Source organism: Myotis lucifugus, unplaced genomic scaffold (assembly GCF_000147115.1).
Source record: "Myotis lucifugus unplaced genomic scaffold, Myoluc2.0 scaffold_295, whole genome shotgun sequence".
Taxonomy (NCBI): domain Eukaryota; kingdom Metazoa; phylum Chordata; class Mammalia; order Chiroptera; family Vespertilionidae; genus Myotis; species Myotis lucifugus.
In genome coordinates, this window is record NW_005871343.1 from 1,205,338 (window position 1) to 1,225,517 (window position 20,180).

General features: G+C 38.1%; 1 protein-coding gene across 4 annotated transcripts in view; it reads left to right on the forward strand.

Annotated features, from left to right (window-relative positions):
* The window catches only part of KIF27 (kinesin family member 27), a 68,738-nt gene extending 49,108 nt beyond the window's left edge, over nt 1-19,630 (forward strand). For 2 of the 4 annotated variants that reach the window (XM_023763632.1, XM_023763634.1), the window contains 6 exons: nt 1,038-1,214; nt 4,182-4,397; nt 10,204-10,410; nt 12,480-12,678; nt 14,966-15,130; nt 18,357-19,630. In XM_023763632.1, coding sequence (XP_023619400.1) covers nt 1,038-1,214; nt 4,182-4,397; nt 10,204-10,410; nt 12,480-12,678; nt 14,966-15,130; nt 18,357-18,841 — 1,449 coding nt within the window. In that variant the 3' untranslated portion in view covers nt 18,842-19,630. The remainder of the gene's footprint in view (nt 1-1,037; nt 1,215-4,181; nt 4,398-10,203; nt 10,411-12,479; nt 12,679-14,965; nt 15,131-18,356) is intronic. The other 2 variants (XM_006100013.3, XM_023763633.1) reach the window with 2 other exon arrangements.
* The last annotated feature ends 550 nt before the right edge of the window (nt 19,631-20,180 follow it).

Here is a 20,180-nt window from a genome sequence, read left to right on the forward strand (position 1 = left end):
ATATTGCTCTGGATATCCTTTCTGTTTCTTAAAATTGTAGCACTATTTTAGGCTTCATTGTGGTTTGATGTGATAGTGCTATAGGACCATACTCTTTAGTTGTGGATGGAAGACTGACTCATAGCTCTGGACCAACTTTGCTGTGGCCACTTTGCTCTTTTTTTCTCATGCATATTTTCTATCTCATTGTCTTAATGTAGATTTCTAGGAACCACTTTTTATCAAGCTTGAAAAGAACTGGAAAATAGTACTATATTGATTTTATATCTATTATTTGTTGTTTAGTTGGCATTGCTTCATTACTATGAACACATAGTTCAAATGAGTGCTTAGTAGAGTTCATCTTGAACAGTCATATTCCCTTCATATTTTTGTTTGTTCTTGCTTCTGGGTATCCTTAATTCAAGAGAGTATTAAGATGCTTGCTTTGGAAATCTTTCTGACTGTATTTTACTGAATAATTATTTGATGTTGACAGGATACAGTGCAGAGTGGGTTTCTATGCTCCATCATCAATGTCTTCCACTGTGTGTATTCATTTATTCACTTCATCGATTAGTTGATTGAATCAGGCATTCAGTCATTCATTTAATATTTTATTGAAGGCCAGTCATGGGTCAAGTTTTGGGGATACAAAGTTGAAAAGTACAGTCCCGTATTCAATCAAGAATCTCAAGTTGGGGAACTAGGAGTGTAAGTGCTGTGATGGAGGTATGCACCTCTTGAACAGAGAAAAAGATTCCTAGCTTGTTCTCAGAACGAACTCTTAATATATGTAAAGAAATTGTCACCCCTTTCTTGGTCAGCCTAAACATTCTCAGACTCAAATATATTTGGAGAGTAACTTTTAATTCCTTATTAAACAACACAGCAAGATGTTAAGTGGAACCACTCACTTCTAGACAGTTTTAGACATGAACACTATTTTGTTATTTCCACATGTTCATTTAAGGTCTTTCAGCCAATCTGAAGTTATATTACCTTATACATTTTATGGCAGAAGGAAAAAATAACATTTCTTTGTAATTTTAATGTAGAAATGGGATGAGCAAAAGAAATGGTTAGATGAAGAAGTAGAGAAAGTTCTGAAACAACGCCAAGAATTAGAGGAGCTGGAAGAAGACCTAAAGAAGCGGGAGGCCATCGTTTCTAAGAAGGAGGCCCTGTTACAGGAGAAGAGCCACCTGGAAAATAAGAAGTTGAGATCTAGTCAGGTATTCTATTTAATAGGCTGTTTCATCTGGTTGTAAGTCATATAAAGTAGGCTTTTTTTCTCTAAGAAGTAAACCATTGTGAAGACAGAAATCAGAAGAAAACTATTCTGATTTTCAGTGTATTTTGCTTATTACTGTTTATCTAATGGCCCTCACTAAAATCTATTCAATTTTTAAGGAAAAAGTTCAGTGTTCTGCCAAATATGATTTTTATTACTATTTATTTGTATTTTTAAAATTGTAAAATATACATAACGTAAAATTTATCATGTTGACCTTTTTTAAATTTACAATTCAGTGGTACTAATTACATTTACAATGTTGTATAACCATCACTACTGTCTGTTTCTAAAACTTTTTATTACCCCAAATAGAAACTCTGTAACCATTAAGCAATAACTCTCCATTTCCCCTGGTGATCTCTCTTATTAACTTTAGTGGATATTTTCTAAATAAATTGTACTATTTGATGCTGTATACTGAACATTAGTAATCTGGAAAAATAGACTTGAAAATGATCTAGCTATCACTACTATGTAAAGTTAGAGGTTTCAGGGTTTCTATAAAAGAAGATTTTATGTAATGAAGATTTATTTACTTTCTAAATTATAAAGACTTGGGGACCTTTACAAAAGTTTTTTCTAGAGAACTTGGATTTTATGAGCCAGCCAAAGTAGTTTTATGAAGGAGTTTGCCTCAATTTCAAGTTTTGAAAAAATGATTGTGAAGGGAGTAGAGGACCATAAAATACATTTTAAATAAATCTTTGTATATCTTCAACATTAGCAACAGCAAAAACAGAATCTAAAAATGAAGCTGGCTTGCCCCAGACTTGAAAAGGACTTTCTCACCCAAAACTTTGTCTCCAGCAGGCCTGGAGTCCGAGGTCAATCTATATATTGACTTAATGAACCGAGAGGATCAATGACCTGCCTCTTTATTAGATTTGTCCTTCAGTCAAACTCTAGATCAGTAGGATCTGAGTTGACAGTGGCATGTTCTTAACCTCTCCACCTCATTATAACAGGCAGACAGGGATGCTCTGTCCTCTGTTCCCTAAACATTTTGAAATAGCTATCAGCACCAGGCTGATGGGTACAGGGGGAGGGGCATCCCCTCCAACCATCCTAGTTGCTGGTGCTATATCCAGGTAGCATGCTCACACTGGCTGTCAGTGTGAAGTTTTAAAAACTGTCCCTCATAACATAACAAGAGCAAGGGGATTACCAAATTAAAACATCAAATGAGTAAATAGGAGAAAATAACCTGGGAACTCTATGATATGTTCTGTATCACAAAAGAGAAAAAATAAAAAAGGAATAAGGAAAAAATCTTTTTATGGAAATAAGTGTATGATACAGAGGGGAAAAGAGCAGATATTTTATAATTTCAACAAGATGTAATATTTAGGAGCAAACACATGCTGACATAAATAAAGAGTACAAATAAATGAAACCCATAGTCAATCAAAGCATAATTGATTTTTTGAAGATTATATTAAAACAGAAGGAAAACTTGAGATGGTCACATTACTGGTTCTTTTCTGAATAAAAGGCATAAAAATATTATGCAGTATCTTTTTTCACTATTTAAGGAATACTTATAAGAAACTTGGCTGCGTAGCTCAGTTGTTAAAGAGCATTGCCAAGGTTGCAGATTTGATCCCCAGTCAGGGCACATACAAGAATCAACCAATGGCCCTAGCTGGTTTGGCCTGTGGACTTAAAGGTCCCGGGTCTGATTCTGGTCAAGGGCACATGCCCAGTTGTGGGCTTGATCCCCAGTAGGGGATGTGCAGGAAGCAGCCGATCAATGATTCTCTCTCATTATTGATATTTCTATCTCTCCCTCTCCCTTCCTCTCTGAGATCAATAAAAATATATATTTAAAAATTAATAAAGTCAATAAAAAGCTGTAAAAAATCAATCAATGAATGCATAAATAAGTGGAACAACAAATCGATGTTTCTCTAAAAAATCAACAAGAAAAAATTTAAAAATATAAGGAATAAAAGGCATGAAAGTGCTAAATCCTTACCTTCCGTAACTGACAGTCAGTAGACAATATCTAAAATTGATAATATGCTTTAGAAACATGGACATAAACACCAGAAGAAATAGCTAAAACATTGAAGATGATTGTTTCTGGGGAATGGGACTCAGGTGAGAGGGTGGCTTTTTAAAAAATTATACACCTTATGGTAGTATCTATATATAAAAGGCTAATATGCAAAGTGTTCCCTCGGGAGTTCGACCAGGAGACTGGGAGCTCACTATGAAGTGTGCTGACCACCAGGGGTGGCGTGGACCATGGCGGGTGACTAGTGGTGGCAGCGGGGTGCTGAGGGAGCGAGAGAAGGAGGAGGCAGGGAGGCAGGGAACCTGATTGGCCCTGATTGCTGGCCAGGCCTAGGGACCCTACCCGTGCATGAATTTTGTACACCAGGCCTCTAGTAAACATATAATTACTTTGATGAAAAAATATTTTAAAAATTAACTTAGTCCATAATTAAGATCTCCATAAATCTGACTGGCCATATTTTTTAACCAGAATGAAATGAATAGAAACAAATTATATGTTTAAATAATAAACCAACTAAATCTCAAACTCTAGGAAATTTTAATGTAATTAATTCTACTATGTAACCAAAGAAGAAAAGCTCAATATAGAAAATAAAAGAAAAATAATGCCTCTTAAAACCTATGCTGTGTGGTCTAGTGTGGCCAAGCAGTATTTGGTAGTATATTCATTGTTTGATTTTTAATTTTAAAAAAAAGGCATTAAACTTAAGATTTTAGAAAATGAAGTCCTCCTATATCTCCCCCCGCAAAAAAAAAAAAATCCATGGGAGAAAATAATGTAGAACCTAAAAAAATATTCATTTAGTAATTTTCTCTGTGTTTTTCCTAATTATATGCAATCTGGATTTCTAACTTTTTTTGGTTATTGTTGATTGTATCTTTTTAGGCCTTAAGCACAGATAGTTTAAAAATATCAACTCGCCTGAACCTGTTGGACCAAGAGTTGTCCAAAAAGAATGTGCAGCTCCAGAGTAGCACAGCTGAAGAGAAAATAAAGATTTCAGAACAAGTTCAAGCCCTCCAGAAAGAAAAAGATCAGCTACAGAGACGAAGAAACAGTGTGGAAGAGAAACTTAAAAATGGTAGTGTGTTATCGCCTGAAGTAAGTCAGTATTCTTTGAGACTCGAAGTGCTGTATGATGGACCACTTGGATGATTTCCTCCCTCTGTCACTTAAACATAAAAAAATGATAAATCTGGTGAACTTTGTTTCCTTGAGACTTTGTCAGATGAAATGAGTTTACCTGGCACCACAAGCCATGCTTGACTAGAGACTGCCATGTCCTTATGTAGAGGTCCATGAACGTGGGTGGCTTCTTCCTGGATTGCCAGGGGTGGGGAGACTAACTTTTCTTGAGTCTGGCCCTTCTCACCTGGGTTTTTTATCTGAACTCACAAAACAGACAATGAGGTGAAGGGACTCTTTTTTCTCATTTCTTCCAAAGAAGGCACCTTGCTTCTCTTCTGCATCTTTCTTGAATGATACTAGGCAATTCATTACATACAATGGATGCCCAGGCATTAAGGATTAATTCTTTCTATTACCTTGGTTGAGAAAGGCCCAATGTTCAGGAGCATGTCCCTTCCAGATAGATGCATAAAATTCAAATCCTAATAAAAATACCCTTTAGTTAGAGTTTTCATTTAAGGGACCATATAGCTTCTCTCACCTTTATTTATTTTTTTAAATATGTAAAGTTATTTCATTCATTGGCTTTCAAATTGCCCCAGACTTTGTCTTTTTTCACAATTTTACCTCAGTCGGCAGTGGTACCTGTACCTTACTTAACCAGACAACGATGCATTTTTGAGCCAGAATTTTCTCTGTGAATATTTATTGGTGATGTCTTGTCATTACCAAAGCTAGAGAAAATTGCTAAGAGAAAGTGAGTGCTGGGAAACATGCACCTTGCTGAATCTTGTAGTGTTTTATATTAGAGAAAGTATGAGAGGAAGTTAAAGGGAGCTGGTTAAGAAAAAAGAGGAAAAAGGATTTCATGATACTAGATTATTGCTCATTGAGTTGATGAAAAGTGTTGAAAACTAAGTCTATTGAGGGCTATGTGATATTATAAGCCTCTACTGCTGTTTTATCACTCAATGTAGGTAGCTGTGCAGAGGATCACAGATTCTGGCTGTCCTCACAAGACTGTTTAAATTGGAGTCCAAGTTTATAAATTTGAAGGTATGAGAGCCTCAAATACAGAAAAAAATAAGTATTCAAGGAATTCTTGCCTGCCCAAGACTGTTACTGGGCCCAATGAAGAGACAAAAAAAGCATTATGCTTCTCTTGAGAGATTCATACTCTATCTGAAGAAAAGAGAAGGATAAGAAAACCCTAAACCCTGAAGAACATAAATAAGCCATACTTATTACATTATTTATACAAAGCAATGCAGTGATCATGTGAGGGAAGATTATTAGGACAGTCTTGGTGGATTGGAAACAAGCTGGATTATGAAAAACATAATGTACTACACTGGTCAATATAGGAAAGGCCATTTTATAGATAGAACACTGTTACATAAGGCATAGAGATCGGAATGAGCAAATTATGTTTGCAGTAAGGTAAAATGGTCCATTATTGCCATCAAGAAAGTTTCTTCTTCACGTGGAATTCTATAACTAAAGACATGTAAAGTTTGATGGTGAAAATAGAGGAGTGTGCATGCTACCAATGTAGCAGCCACTCTGGGTTGGTGTGAGGGAGTGATGAGCCTTCAGCATTCAGTGGGGTTCCATTTAGTTGTGTGAGCTTCTCTACACCCTTCTTCCACACGGTTCTTTTCCCCTCCTCCTTCCTACATATACACACATTTATACATTTCTTACCTAGAAAGGCTCAACTTGGTAGCTCAGGAAAGGAGGATGCTGCTGCTATATACAGCTCTTGTGTTCCCATTAAAAGTTATAAGCTGAGCCCAGCCCTAGCTGGTTTGCTCAGTCGATAGAGCGCCAGCCTGTGGACCAAAGGTTCCAGGGTTTGATTCCCGTCAAGGGCACGTACCTCGGTTGCAGGCTCCTGCAGGAGGCAACCAATAGATGTGTGTCTCTCACATTGATATTTCTTTCTGTCTTTCCCTCTCTCTAAAAATCAATGGAAAAATATCTTTGGATGAGGATTAAAAAAACAACAACCTATATTTAAATAAATGAATGAATGAAGTAATGAGCTGAGCCCAGCTGGTGTGGCTCAGTAGTTGAGTGGTGACCCATGAATCAGGAGGTCCTGGTTCAATTCCTGGTCAGGGCACATGCCTGGGTTGTGGGCTCAATCCCCGGTAGGGGGTGTGAAGGAGGCAGTTAGCTGATAAATGGTTCTCTCTCATCATTGATGTTTGATTCTCTCTCTCCCTCTCCCTCTCCCTGCCTCTCTCTGAAATCAATAAAAACATTAAAAAAATAACTACATAACACTACTGATTACCTATTTTTAAAAAAGTTATAAGCTGATTGTAATAGACACATTGGAACATTCCAAGCTCTGCTTCAAAGCCGAGCTGGAGCACAGATACTTTCTCCAGTCAAACCTTTCCTCAGTGTCACAAGACCCCACGACGCAGCCACAAGCACAGCCACAGGCAGAATCTCAGGCTGGGTCTGCCCGGAAGAGGTTAATTGGGAATGACCACAGGTTCTATTCAAGTTCCTTGCAGCAGAGCTAAGTAAGCTCCTGGCCCAGTGACCACATGGTTCTTTTTAGTTGGCTCTGAAATGGGCTCTGCTCTCCCCACGGTTTTCAATCTGAGATTAATATTAACAAAAAGACCCGCCAATAGCAGATGGTGGGGAACATGAAATGCTGATGTGACACAAGACAATAAAATCTAGGTGGAATGGTTTGCTGTTTTGATGTCTTTAAACTTGCTTGGAATTATTTTCTCTTTCCACAATAAATCAAAATATTTTTCTAATTTGGGAAAGTGATAGGTTTTAGATCACTATACACTTTAATATAAGCAAATCACTTCCTTTGGTAAAATTCAGAAACTAAGATTTTAAAAAATTAACTATTTTTTTTAATAATGCAGAGTAGTTGCCTAGTAATTGAGGTAAGCTTCCAATTTTATGTTTTAGGATTAGAACATAAATATGTTCTAATGTGCTTGCTCAAAACTTTTAGTTTTGTTTTCTTTTTGTATTGATTGGTATGTGTGATCCAAAAGGTATAGAGACCATTGCTTTAGATTTCTATTACTCTCAGATCACTGACCTCTGGACCAGCAGCAGCAGGGTCACCAGAAAGCCTGTTAGAAATGCAGAGCCTTAGGCCCCACCCAGACCTGCTCCTTGGTACACAGTCGTTGTAAAAAGTGCTCTTATGATAAAGGATAGTCAATTCTTGGTAATCGATGGTATCAGTTGTGGGAAATTTTCATCCTGGGACAGTTTCCCATTGCCACTCATCTTGTCAATCTATACCTATTGCTGGGTTGGTGGGACCCACAGATATTTAGACGCTGCCCATTGGAGCAGGCTGGTGTCAGGGTTCTATAGTTGCTGTACTGTCGTATAGTATCTTGGTGCTTCCTTAACTTGGATCCAAAACTGTAGGAATTAAATTTGCACCTAATTGTTCCCAGCCATATATAAAGGCCAACTATTTCCACATTTGTTTTTGGTAAAATTATAAACACACTATGCATTCATGAGTCAAATATGTTCTTTGGATAACTTACTTTTATTTTCTGGTTCCTGATTCATTCAACCTAATACCTTTCAGGATTTATTTTTTCTTTCTAATGGAGTGATTGTCAAATCATCAAGTTCTTCGTGGTTAGTGATTGCACAGAGAAATAAAATGGCTGCAGGACACTTTGTTCAAAATGGCTCTTTCAGGATATTTGATAAACTAGCTTTTAAAAATAAGTATTATTTGACCTTTCACTGGAATAGGTTGTTACATATTATTTCCCTGAATTTCAGAAAAGGAGCTCTGGAACTCACTCTGTTTTTTAGGTAGATTAGAAGTACTGACATTATTTTCCTGGAAATGCTGGGGAGAGGAGTGGAAAGAAATACTTGGGTCACATAACCACGACTTAATGAAAAAAATATTTTTTATCTTCTTCCTTCATCAACTCATTCAATAGACAGTGAGTTTAAACTGTGTGACATATACTGTGCTAGGCAACCAGGGCATGAATATAGACAAGATACTCTGCATTCAGGAACTTAGAGTAGAGGTAACCTCCACCACATGTACAAGTATACATATATATACTGAGTGGCCAGATGATTATGACGAGTGCCGCAGTATTGAAGGCAAAAGGTAGCCCAATGAAGGTACTGATGGGGTGGTCATAATAATCTGGCCACTCACTGTATATCAAGGTCTTGGCAAGTCTGAAATAATTTCTTACCAAGATTTGGATCCCTCCCCCCACATAACATGTTATTTGGATAGTTCAGAGAACCACTAGATTTTCTGATAGGTATTCATCATATTTCTTTCCTACAAAGGAAATCTTCTCTGGCATATGAAAAAAATGTTATGCTGCCATATTTGCCCTCCAATGATGTCTCTTAAGAAATGTTTCATGTCCTTAAATCCTCACTATGTTTTTTAATGCCATATTGTTTTTCCCTTAGAGAGACAACTCTGGTTACAAGTTCTTAATTTATTCTGAATCTTATTTATTTTTTCCCTCCTAGCAATATATTGTTTTAATAGATGTTTGAAGAAACATCAATGGGTCTCCAGATCTCCCGGACACATTATACTTTAGGAGCTAGGGGGGGAGATGTATTACAAAATAGCTAATCCTGTGGGCTGAGGCTTGGTGTTCAGCATTTGCTGAATGACCTTGGGATGTTCCATAACTCACCTAAGCTTCTGCCTCTTCCATTTTACTAACAGATTTATTGCAGGGATTCAATGATTATATGTTATATATGTGTATACCAACATAAGCACTGTGTAGCATAGCACGCACTCAATAAACATTCTTAAAGTTTAGAAGAAAGGTAATGCCCATTAGATTCAAATACAGCAGGTCCTTGAGTAATGTCATTTCATTCGAAGTCATGTCATTATAATGTTGATGGGAGCGGGGAGGCATCAATTCCAGGCCGGGGTCACTATCTATTTGGAATTTAGTCTGTGAAGGTTTTCTCTTTGGACTCTGGTTTCCCCCTACATCCCAAAAGCTGTGCACATTAGATGAATACATGTGTCTAAATTGTCCCAGTCTGAGTGAATGTGGGTGTGAGTGTGCCCTGCAATGGAAGAGTGTCCTGTCTAGGGAGGGTTCCCACCTTGCACCCTGAGTGTAGACACAGGCTTGGGCCACCCATAACCCTCAACTGAATTAGTGGGTTGGAAAATCATTATCTTACTTGTTTTTATTAATCTTCCTTAAATGTATGTATAGCTCACATTTATTTCAATGTTTAATATTAGAAGTGTTTTGGGTCTTTATTTAGGGGTTTGGTGATGTTTTTGTGGCCAGATATATGCCATAGGGACTTCACTCTTGTTTATATCAATTAGCATATGGTAAAATTGGTTTTGTTATACATTGTTTTGCTTAAAGTCGCAGTTTCCAAGAACCTATCGACAACATTAAGTGAGGACTTAACATAGCATAGTAAGATCTTGGTATGTGACAAAGTCCAAGTTATACTATTTCATTTAAAATTAATGATTTCTGCCCTAATTGGTTTGGCTCAGTAGATAGAGCGTTGGCCTGCAGACTGAGGGGTCCCAGGTTCGATTCCAGTCAAGGGCCCATGCCAGGGTTGTGGGCTCGATCCCCAGTAGGGGGAGTGCAGGAGGCAGCTGATCCATGATTATCTCTCATCACTGATGTTTCTATCTCTCTCTATCCCTCTCCCTTCCTCTCTGAAATCAATAAAAATATATTTTTAAAAAATAATAAAATAATTTCTGTTGTGTTATATGTAGGAAGAACATGCTCTTTTCCAACTTGAAGAAGGGATTGAAGCTTTGGAAGCTGCAATTGAGTACAAGAATGAAAGTATCCAAAGTCGCCAGAACTCGCTCAGAGTTTCATTTCAAAACCTCTATTATAGTGAAGCAAACGTCTTGGAAAAACTAATTGCCCTGAATCCTACTGAGATTAGAGCTATCCTTTTCAGATATTTCAATAAGGTTAGTTTTTGAGAGAGAGGGGATTTTCTTGTAAAGAGGAGTCAAGATGCTTACATATCTCACATATTTAGAATTTTTAAGGAAATTAAAAGACATATAAAAATGGTGTAACTCCAGATTTAAGCATGATTTCTCTTTACAGTACTGCATGCTGTCATCTGAAAGCTTTGTGATTATCCAAGTATGTACGCCTAACTTGGTGTGGTTCTTAAATTTGAAGGGTCTTCTGAAATAAGAGCTTTTTGAAGTAGTTTTTAAAATCAGAGAATTTACATTCCTCAGTCACTGCTTCTTGATGTTTTCTAGATTTGGATGTTGCTAATCAGCACTCATGAAAAATCAAGGTCCTCCAAGTTTGGGTTACCTTTCTTTCATTGCTGTAGGAGAGGGGTACACTTATTTTTTTCATCATAACCTCTGAATTGATATGGAGCTGAAGTGGTACATCACTAACCTGAATATGCTTAATATGAATAAAAATACTTTATACTAGAGGCCCGGTGCACAAATTCGTGCACCAGTGGGGTCCCTCAGGCTGGCCTGTGGGATCAGACTGAAACCGGCTCTCTGACATCCTCCGATGGGTCCTGGATTGCGAGAGGGTGTAGGCCAGGCCGAGGGACCCCACCATTGCATGATCAGGGCTGGGGAGGGACGCAGGAGGTTGGCCAGCCTGGGAGGGACCACAGGAGGGCTCCAGGGCGTGTCTGGCCCGTCTCACTCAGTCCTGATTGGCTGGACCCCAGCAGCAAGTTAACTTACCAGTCAGAGCGTCTGCCCCCTGGTGGTCAGTGCACATCATAGCGACTGGTCAATTGTCTGCCCCCTGGTGGTCAGTGCATATCATAGCGAGTGGTTGAGTGGCCTTAGCATATTATTAGCATATTACACTTTGGTTGAACAGATGACCAGACACTTAGCATATGTTAGGCTTTTATTATATAGGATTTTATATGTATTTGACAATTTACTGATCCAGAAATGCTTTGTACCATGGAGAACTATATCCATCTTTTTTCTAATGTATTCTTTAAAAATATATATTATGAAGTGTTAAACAAGTAGATAACTTTTTTCTCTGAAAAGTATATGCAATTTAAGGGAATATCAGACAACTAATGAGCAATAAAACACTGAAGTTTAAAATAAAGTTCTAATTCTGTTACACAAGTTTAAAAAGATGAGAAATGAATAGAATTGTTGTGCACAGCCCTCCTCTTGGATAATTATTGTCAGTAGTAAGCTGCTGTTATTGGTGAGAGTGCATTCTATCGCTGGGTGTGTGGAGGGCAGAAAAATGGTGGGGTACTCCGAAGGTTTTGATATAGATAACTCTTTTGTGGTAATCTTAGAGTAAGTGTTCTTAACCCAAAGCGTCCAGGCTAAGGTCAGTGGATTTCTGATCCTGAGAACCATTGGGAAAAGTATTTTTCTTAAAAGGTCATTATACTACTAACAAGCTCTGTGACACAGACATTTTTACTTCATATCAATGCAGAGAAGAACTCAATGGACTAAATGGACAATCTAAAACCAAACTCGGTATTTAGAGTTTTAAAAATTTTGTCATTTATAACATCCATTATGGATTTCACATGGGGAATTATCTGGCTATTATAAGAGTCTTTAGCTTCTTAATATCTTCTTAGACTAGAGAAATCGAATTATAGGATTATAAATGTAAACTATAATAATAAAAGCGTAATATGCTAATTAGACTGGAAAGCTGTGGCGGGTGGAGGCAGAGGTGGCTGACAAGGGCCGTGGTGGGGGCGGGGGCTGAGCCTCTTGCACAAATTTCGTGCATCGGGCCTCTAGTAGGATTATAAATGTCTAAGAAATGTTGGAGGAGCAGTTAGTAGAGCAACATTATACTGAAATAAAGTTACTACCAATTCAGAATCCCAACAAGTTCAAAAGGCTGTTAGGTTATTTTGTGGGTCTGTTACAAAGCATTTGCCTAGTTATACCACGGTGATTAAGGAAGTTCATCTTACATTACCTAACAGAAGTAGATTAATCTGTTGTACCTAAGACAGACTGAAAAGGTCAAAAAATGTATTTTCTAGGTGGTTAATTTGCGAGAAACTGAGCGAAAACTACAGTTACAGAATAAAGAAATTAAAATGAAGATCCTGGAACGGGATAATATGGTTCGTGAATTGGAATCTGCACTGGAACATCTGAAATTGCAGTGTGATCGGAGACTGACCTTCCAACAAAAGGAACATGAGCAAAAAATGCAATTGCTGTTACATCATTTCCAAGGTACCTGCCTGCCCTCTTGTCAGTTCTGTATAGGTGATATGTAGGAGGGGGATTTGGGAAGGAAGATAGAACAACATTTGATCACTTAAAAGTCCAGCATCTATAAAGTTACTACTTTTCATGTTTTTCTGCTTTCCATGTTTTGGTTAGCACATGTTGGGATAACTGCCTTTGATGTAGGGCTATTCATGCTTGAAATGCCACCCCATGTGCTTATCCCCACTGTCACACACAAGAACTGCTGCAATCCTGTTACTTTGTTGTTGGTCTGGTTTTTACATAGCGTTGTGGAATGACTTCTGGCTTTGTGGTGTACAGTTGAAAAGTTTTTATCTCCTAAGGATATAGTAATTGATTTTTAAATTACTTTCCCTTCATAAAATTAAAATGATAGGCTCTGTCAGATTTCTAGTTATATTTCTTGTTATAATTTTCAGCTGATTATAACTTTTATGCATTAAGGTTATATCTTAGGTCAAAATTAGTCTGCCATTGATGGACACATACTGTTACCAGTGCACAATAGTTCAACCATCAACTCTGATGTGGAAAGAGCTGTCATAGCAGTCAGTTCTCACATTACCTGGGCATATGGTTGGTACACAAGCAGTTGCTATGACAACAAAATCACTGCCCGGGGATACTGGTAATGTTTCAGTCCAGGCTGCTTAGCTGCTTAGTCTTGATTCTTATGCATCTATAGCTGGAAATGCATTTAAAGGGATCTGGAAGAAGCAAACCAAGGAAGCAGAAAATTGGAAAATATGTGAATTTGAGTGCTTAGGCAATTTGCTTCTAAGTTAATTCTATAACCAGTTAATTGACATCCAGTTGCCTGATGACAGGATCCCTCACATCATAATCATTCAAGTGTGCTCTGCTTACTTTAAGACTCTAAAAGTGGTATTTTAATATAAATTTTAATGTACGGGGTGGGGCAAAAGTAGGTTTACAGTATGGAAAATAACATTATTAATAAATAAATAATAATCTATTTATATAAAAGCCTAAGCAACCATTATGACTGAATGACCAGAACGACCAGTCAACCAGTCACTATGGCACCCACTGAACACCAGGGGCTGATGCTCAGGAGCTGTCCCCTGGTGGTCAGTGCACTCCCAGAGCCAACCTTCCGCAGCTGGCCAACCTCCCGCAGTCTCTCCCCCCGCTGGAAAACCTCCCGCGGTCCCTTCCCCTGGCCGGTCCCTCCCCGCAGCCGGCCGGCCCTGATCTTCCCGCACCGATCGGCCTGGCCCCGATCAGGACTGACTGCCGGCCGGGCCTAGGGACCCCACCCATGCATGAATTCGTGCACCGGGCCTCTAGTCCTTCCTATATAATAATAAAGGGCTAATATGCAAATAGACCAAATGGCAGAACAACTGGTCACTATGATGCGCACTGACCACCAGGGAGCATCATACACTCAATGCAGGAGCTGCTCCCTGGTGGTCAGTGCACCAGAAGCCGGGCTCATGGCTGGCAAGCGCAGTGGCGGTGGCAGGAGCCTCTCCCGCCTCCACTGCAGCACTAAGGATGTCCGACTGCTGGCTTTGGCCCACTCCCCACGGGCCTAAGCCGTCAGTCGGACATCCCCTGAGAGATCCTGGACTGCGAGAGGGCACAGGCCAGGCTGAGGGAATACCCCGTCCCTCCCCTGAGTGCACCAATTTCATGCACTGGGCCTCTAGTATAAGAATAAACCCTGTGTCACCTACTCAAAACTATAAACCTACTTTTGCCTCTCCCTGTTATTATGCTATTTCCTCTTCTTTTGTTGTGTCTTCCTTTGTAATTTAATCTTTCTAGCTTCTTTTGACTTTGTTTTTGGTTTGTTTTGAGGGTTTTTTGTTGTTGTTGTGTGGGGGGTTTTTTTGTTGTTGTTTTTTTTTTATCGTATATTCTCTGGGCTTATAGTCAGAGGCCTGTGACTTTTCATATGCCCACTGTTCCTGATATAAACTTGAAGATATTGATGTAGCTGATGAACAGAGTTCCAAATGTGAACTTTGTATAGAAAAAAAACCTTCTGTTGTTCTAAGGATAAATCTAGTTAGTAGCTATTCAGAAAGTGCTTATGAATCATAAAAATGTGGTAAGGTGACTAAGGTATCATTCCTACTTTGAAAAATTATAGAGGCAGAAGAATCCAAATTGTAGGTGGAAACATATCCATTCAGGTAACAGATACATTGTAACATAATCTGACCCTTTAAATATGAAAATACATAATTTTCAATCATTTATTTTAAGCTGATTTTAAATGTAAATTTCTATTTTATAGAGCAAGATGGGGAAGGCATTATGGAAACTTTAAAAACATATGAAGATAAAATCCAACAGGTGGAAAAAGATCTTTATTTCTATAAGAAAACCAGCAGAGATCTTAAGAAGAAACTTAAGGAATTGTTAGGGGAAGCAGTTTGGAGGCCACCGGTACCATCTGAATGTAAGCATTTATTGCTACTTGTCATGCTAACAATGTTTTTCTAGCATTTGGTAAAGTCCATCTAATTTGTAGTTCAGCTTTTCCCAATTGATTTGGTTATTTAGGATTAGATATTTAACTTCTATTTGACTCTGTAAGTGAAAGTAGTTCTCTAGTCTATGTATAAGATAGAAAGAACCACAGGGAAAATTAATGAATGAATAAACGTATATGTGTGAAGGAAACTACACATATTGCTTGCCATGTGCCATAGACTTTTGTATTCCCTAACCTAAAATAACTCCCTTCCACTCTCTCTCTATAAAGATCAATGGGAAAAATATCCTCGGGTGAGGATTAAAAAAAAAAAAAGATATGATTTCAGCTAATTTACTATTCTATTTTGACCCATCTTAAAAACTTTTTTGTCTATAAAAAGTGATATATAGTAATTATAGAAAAATTTGAAAAATATAGCATAAAAACACACCCATAATTCTATTCAAAACTGTTAACATTTAGTATAACTTGTCAGTACTTTCCTCATGCTTTAAAAAAAAATAAAGTTGGAATCATATTGGGGATATAGTCAGTACTTTCCTCATGCTTTAAAAAAAAATAAAGTTGGAATCATATTGGGGATATAGCTTGTATTATATCTTATCTCAAAATGTTACTCTAATAATAATGACATTAAACAAGATTGGTTTGAATTATAAAATATAGCAACTTGCCCTTGCCGGTTTGGCTCAGTGGATAGAGTGTTGGCCTGCGGACTGAAGGGTCCCAGGTTCGATTCCGGCCAAGGGCACATGCCTGGGTTGCGGGCTCGATCCCCAGTAGGGGGTGTGCAGGAGGCAGCCAATCAATGATTCTCTCTTATTATTGATGTTTCTATCTCTCCCTCTTCCTTCCTCTCTGAAATCAATAAATATATTTAAAAATAAAAAAACAAAAAACATCACTTAAAAAAAATAAAATATAGCAACTTAAACATACATATTAAATTCTGAGTTTTCTAAAATATACTATATAGTTAGTATCCTAATCTATAACAATAAAAGCATAATATGCTAATTAGACCGGATGTCCTTCCAGACGTCCTTCTGGACGACCTTCCAGATGAAGCCGGGGCTATGAGGGAAGCCCGGGTCCCGGATGCTAGAGGGAAGCCAGTGCCGGCAGCCGGAGGAAGAAAGGCCTACTCTTGCACGAATTTCGTGCATCGGGCCTCTAGTTAATACATATTAATTGGTATTCGGTTCATTAGTTTTTATAGTACTCTTTTCATTGTCTGCCTATTGGGCTTGTATTTATCTTCTTTGAGTATTTTTAGCATTTTCAAATGCATAAAAATTAATCTTTTGACCAGAATATTGTGGTCACTTTTTGGTTATGTCTCTGTATAGTGCAGTGATGGCGAACCTATGACATGCGTGTCAAAGGTGACACGCGAACTCATTTTTTTGGTTGATTTCTCTTTGTTAAATGGCATTTATATATATAAAATAAATATCAAAAATATAAGTCTTTGTTTTACTATGGTTGCAAATATCAAAAAATTTCTATATGTGACACAGCACCAGAGTTAAGTTAGGGTTTTTCAAAATGCTGACACGCCAAGCTCAAAAGGTTCGCCATCACTGGTATAGTGCATCTGTTTTCTAACATATTTTATGAGAATAGAATCAGTTTATATAGACATGCAGTCTATGTTCTTGTTTACATATTTCAGTTTCTATCCTTATATCACTTTAAATCACTATAAAATTCTGTGAGGATACTAGAATCAGAAGATCTGGGTTTAATAAAACAAGGAAAAAAAAAAGATCTGGGTTGGACTCCTAACTTCTTATTTTACTAGCTGTGTGACCTTGGGTGAATTAATCTTTCTCTAATTCGTTCCCTAATGGTAAAATTCTGGAAGAGGGAAACTTTCTATTGTGAAGAATCCAAGATGGGCTTCTCCAGTGAGCCCATCTGTGTTCTTCCGCATGTGCCACTGTGACCTGGGCATTAGGATTTTTAAAACTTCCTATTGACTCTAATGTGAAGCAAACCTTGGGAGCACTGTCTGTGGTCAGCTGTGTGAGGATCTGCTAGTTCTATGTGAGGATCTATGTCATTTGCTCATTCAGGTGTTTTTTGAGAGAATTTTAAATACTAGAAAACAAATTATGTTTTAAACCAGGAGTCACAAACTAACATGCCTGCAGGAGCCAGGGAAGCCAAAGTGAGCAGAGGGGACTGCAGCTGTTGTTTAAGTGGGCAGGGGCAACTCTGCTCCAGTTGCTGTTCAGAAATTGTCAGTTCTCTTTCTTTTTCTAGAAATGTTGGAAGTCTATATTTTTATACGAAACTTTCCAATTTTCAAATTTTGGGTCAGGTATTATTTTATAGGCTAAGTAAAACCTATCTGAGGGTCAGATTTGGCTTGGGAGTTGCCATTGTGCAACTTCTGTTTTTAAACTTGATGTTCATAGGACTAGAAGTGTCCTAATCATGTGTCAACATATGTTAAAGTTGGCATTTTTCATTATATGAGGTCCAGTACCTATATGGGCTTCCCTTAAGCAAGTATTTGTCTTTGCTGTTTGATGATTCTATAATTTGAGAACCTCAGGCTTTGTTCCAGCAGAATGTCCCTCACTGAGGGGCTTTGCTCCCATCTCCATTTTGATAATAGAACCTCAGAGTATATTCAGAGAGTAGAACCCTCCTATCAAGACTAGATTTTCACACATATAATGCCAAGTCCCAGAAGAGTCGCTGGAGATATGGGGCGGAGACAGTATTCTCCAGTGCTGGCTTCACTTAGCTAGGATTTGGAATGTGATCACCAGTGGCAATCCCAGTGGAGGGCAGGTTGGAAGGGAACCAGGGAGGCCCAAACATTTCTGTGTTTCCAGGGAGTACCAAAATCACTAGCAGACTATTTCTCAACTTTGTTCCAGAGCAAAAGTTCTCAGTTATTCACATGCAAGATGCCTTGAAGTAAAATCAGAATAGTTCATATTCACACTTATATCTGTCTAATAAATTATTTAACAAAAAAAGCTGAAAAACAATTTATCAGTGATAATAATGTAATTAGTACACTTGAAAACCTATAAAATTTTATTAACCAATGTCAGCCCAATAAAAATAAAAAATAAAAACACTAATGTAATAATGTTAGGATGTCATGACTAAAATACCTGCTTTTGAGGAACTCTCTAACTTTCTTTGCTTTTTGGATTATTTTTAGATCATGATGCTGGAGATGGAGTCCTGAACCCAGAAGAATCAAGCATGGTTTCAGAAGAATTAAAATGGGCATCCAGAACTGAAAGTATGAAATTAAGTGGAAGGGAAAGAGAATTAGACAGTTCAGCAAGCAGTTTAAGAACACAACCAAATTCTCAGAAGCTCTGGGAAAATGGCCCCGAATTACCTCCAATTTATAGCTCTTTAGCACCCACTAGTGGACATTTGTTAAGCGACAAGGATAAAACAGAAATAGATGAAAATCAGTTTAGAAAATCTCACAGTCAACCATCACCTCAAATTCAGCCAATGGGAAATGTGGGACAGCTTCATGGTGTCATGCCTGTAAAGTTGTGTCGCAAAGAGTTACGTCAGATTTCTGCCTTGGAACTATCATTACGACGGTCCAATCTTGTAGTTGGGGTTGGATCTATGACTGTCGATTCCATTGAAATAGCTAGGAAACCGAGTGACTTAAAAACTTAGGTAGTTATTCAGAGAACTTTTAATTTGCTTTTCCATAATAACCAAACACACATTTTCCAATACTGTCAAGTAATGGAACATTTAAATTTTTCCACTTATAAATTTGTCTAAAATTCTTTTCCAGGCATATTTGAAGAACAAGATAAAGAGTAGAATAATAAACTGTATATCCATCAAATGTATATTATTATATAATATAAAAGTATATTATGTAAGTATGTTATAATGCAATAATTATATCTTATAAGTTTTTTACTGTTATTTTAAAATACACGTTGTTTTTTTTTTTAATTTTAAAATGATCCAGTTACATATTGCTTATGTTAGAGGGAAAGTCACCTACTGCATATGTATTGACACAGCTAAAAACCTGTGCCAAAATGTAGTCTGGTAACTGGTTAGATTTGTGGATTAAGGTAAATTTATGGTCCTTAGAACCCACAGAGGTTGAGTGACCAGTCTTGATTCTTTAAACATGGCCTCTGTTCTTTTTCTGGAATAGTATTTAGAATGTTATAATATTGGTTTGATAATATTATGGAATACAAGTTTTCATTTCTTTCCTGCCCTATCTATTCAACATCTCTCTCTTTATGCTACTAAAAATGGGAGAAATTAGTGCAGTTCTATGAAACAGGGAAGCAATAATAGAATAACACTAAAGCATTCTAACATTTCAAGGAAAATATATCTGGTCACATGGAATCCTATCTAATAAAAGAGAAACATGGTAATTAGCCATATGGCCTCTACCCTTCCCATTGGCTAATCAGGGAGATATGCAAATTAACTGCCAGCCAAGATGGCGGCCGGCAGCCAGGCAGCTGACGTGAACAGGGAGGCTTGCTTGCTTCAGTGACGGAGCAAGCCAAGCTTCCCCGCCTGCCTTGCCGGCCTCTGAGCTGCAACTCTAAGAAACATTGTAACAAATATAGAAGCTAAACCAAACCCAGAAACCTGCTTTAGTCAGCCAGGCTTCAGCCAGCAGAACCGCAACATTGTTTCAAATACAGAAGGTAAACAAAGGCCAGAAACCTGCTTTCAGCAGCCGAGGCCTGAGAGCTGGAGCCGAGCCTCAGAGCTAAAGCTGGCCCAGAATAAAAAAAAAAAGAAAAAAAGGACACGTTGGGAGCTTCAGTCACCCACCAGCCTGAAAACGGCCCTCAGCCCCTCATCCAGGCTGGCCAGGCACCCAGTGGGGACCCCCACCCTGAACCAGGACACCCTTCAGGGTAAACCAGCCGGCCCCGACCTGTGCACCAGGCCTCTATTCTATATAGTAAAAGGGTAATATGCCTCCCAGCACCGGGATCAGCGTGACAGGGGGCAGCGACCAAAC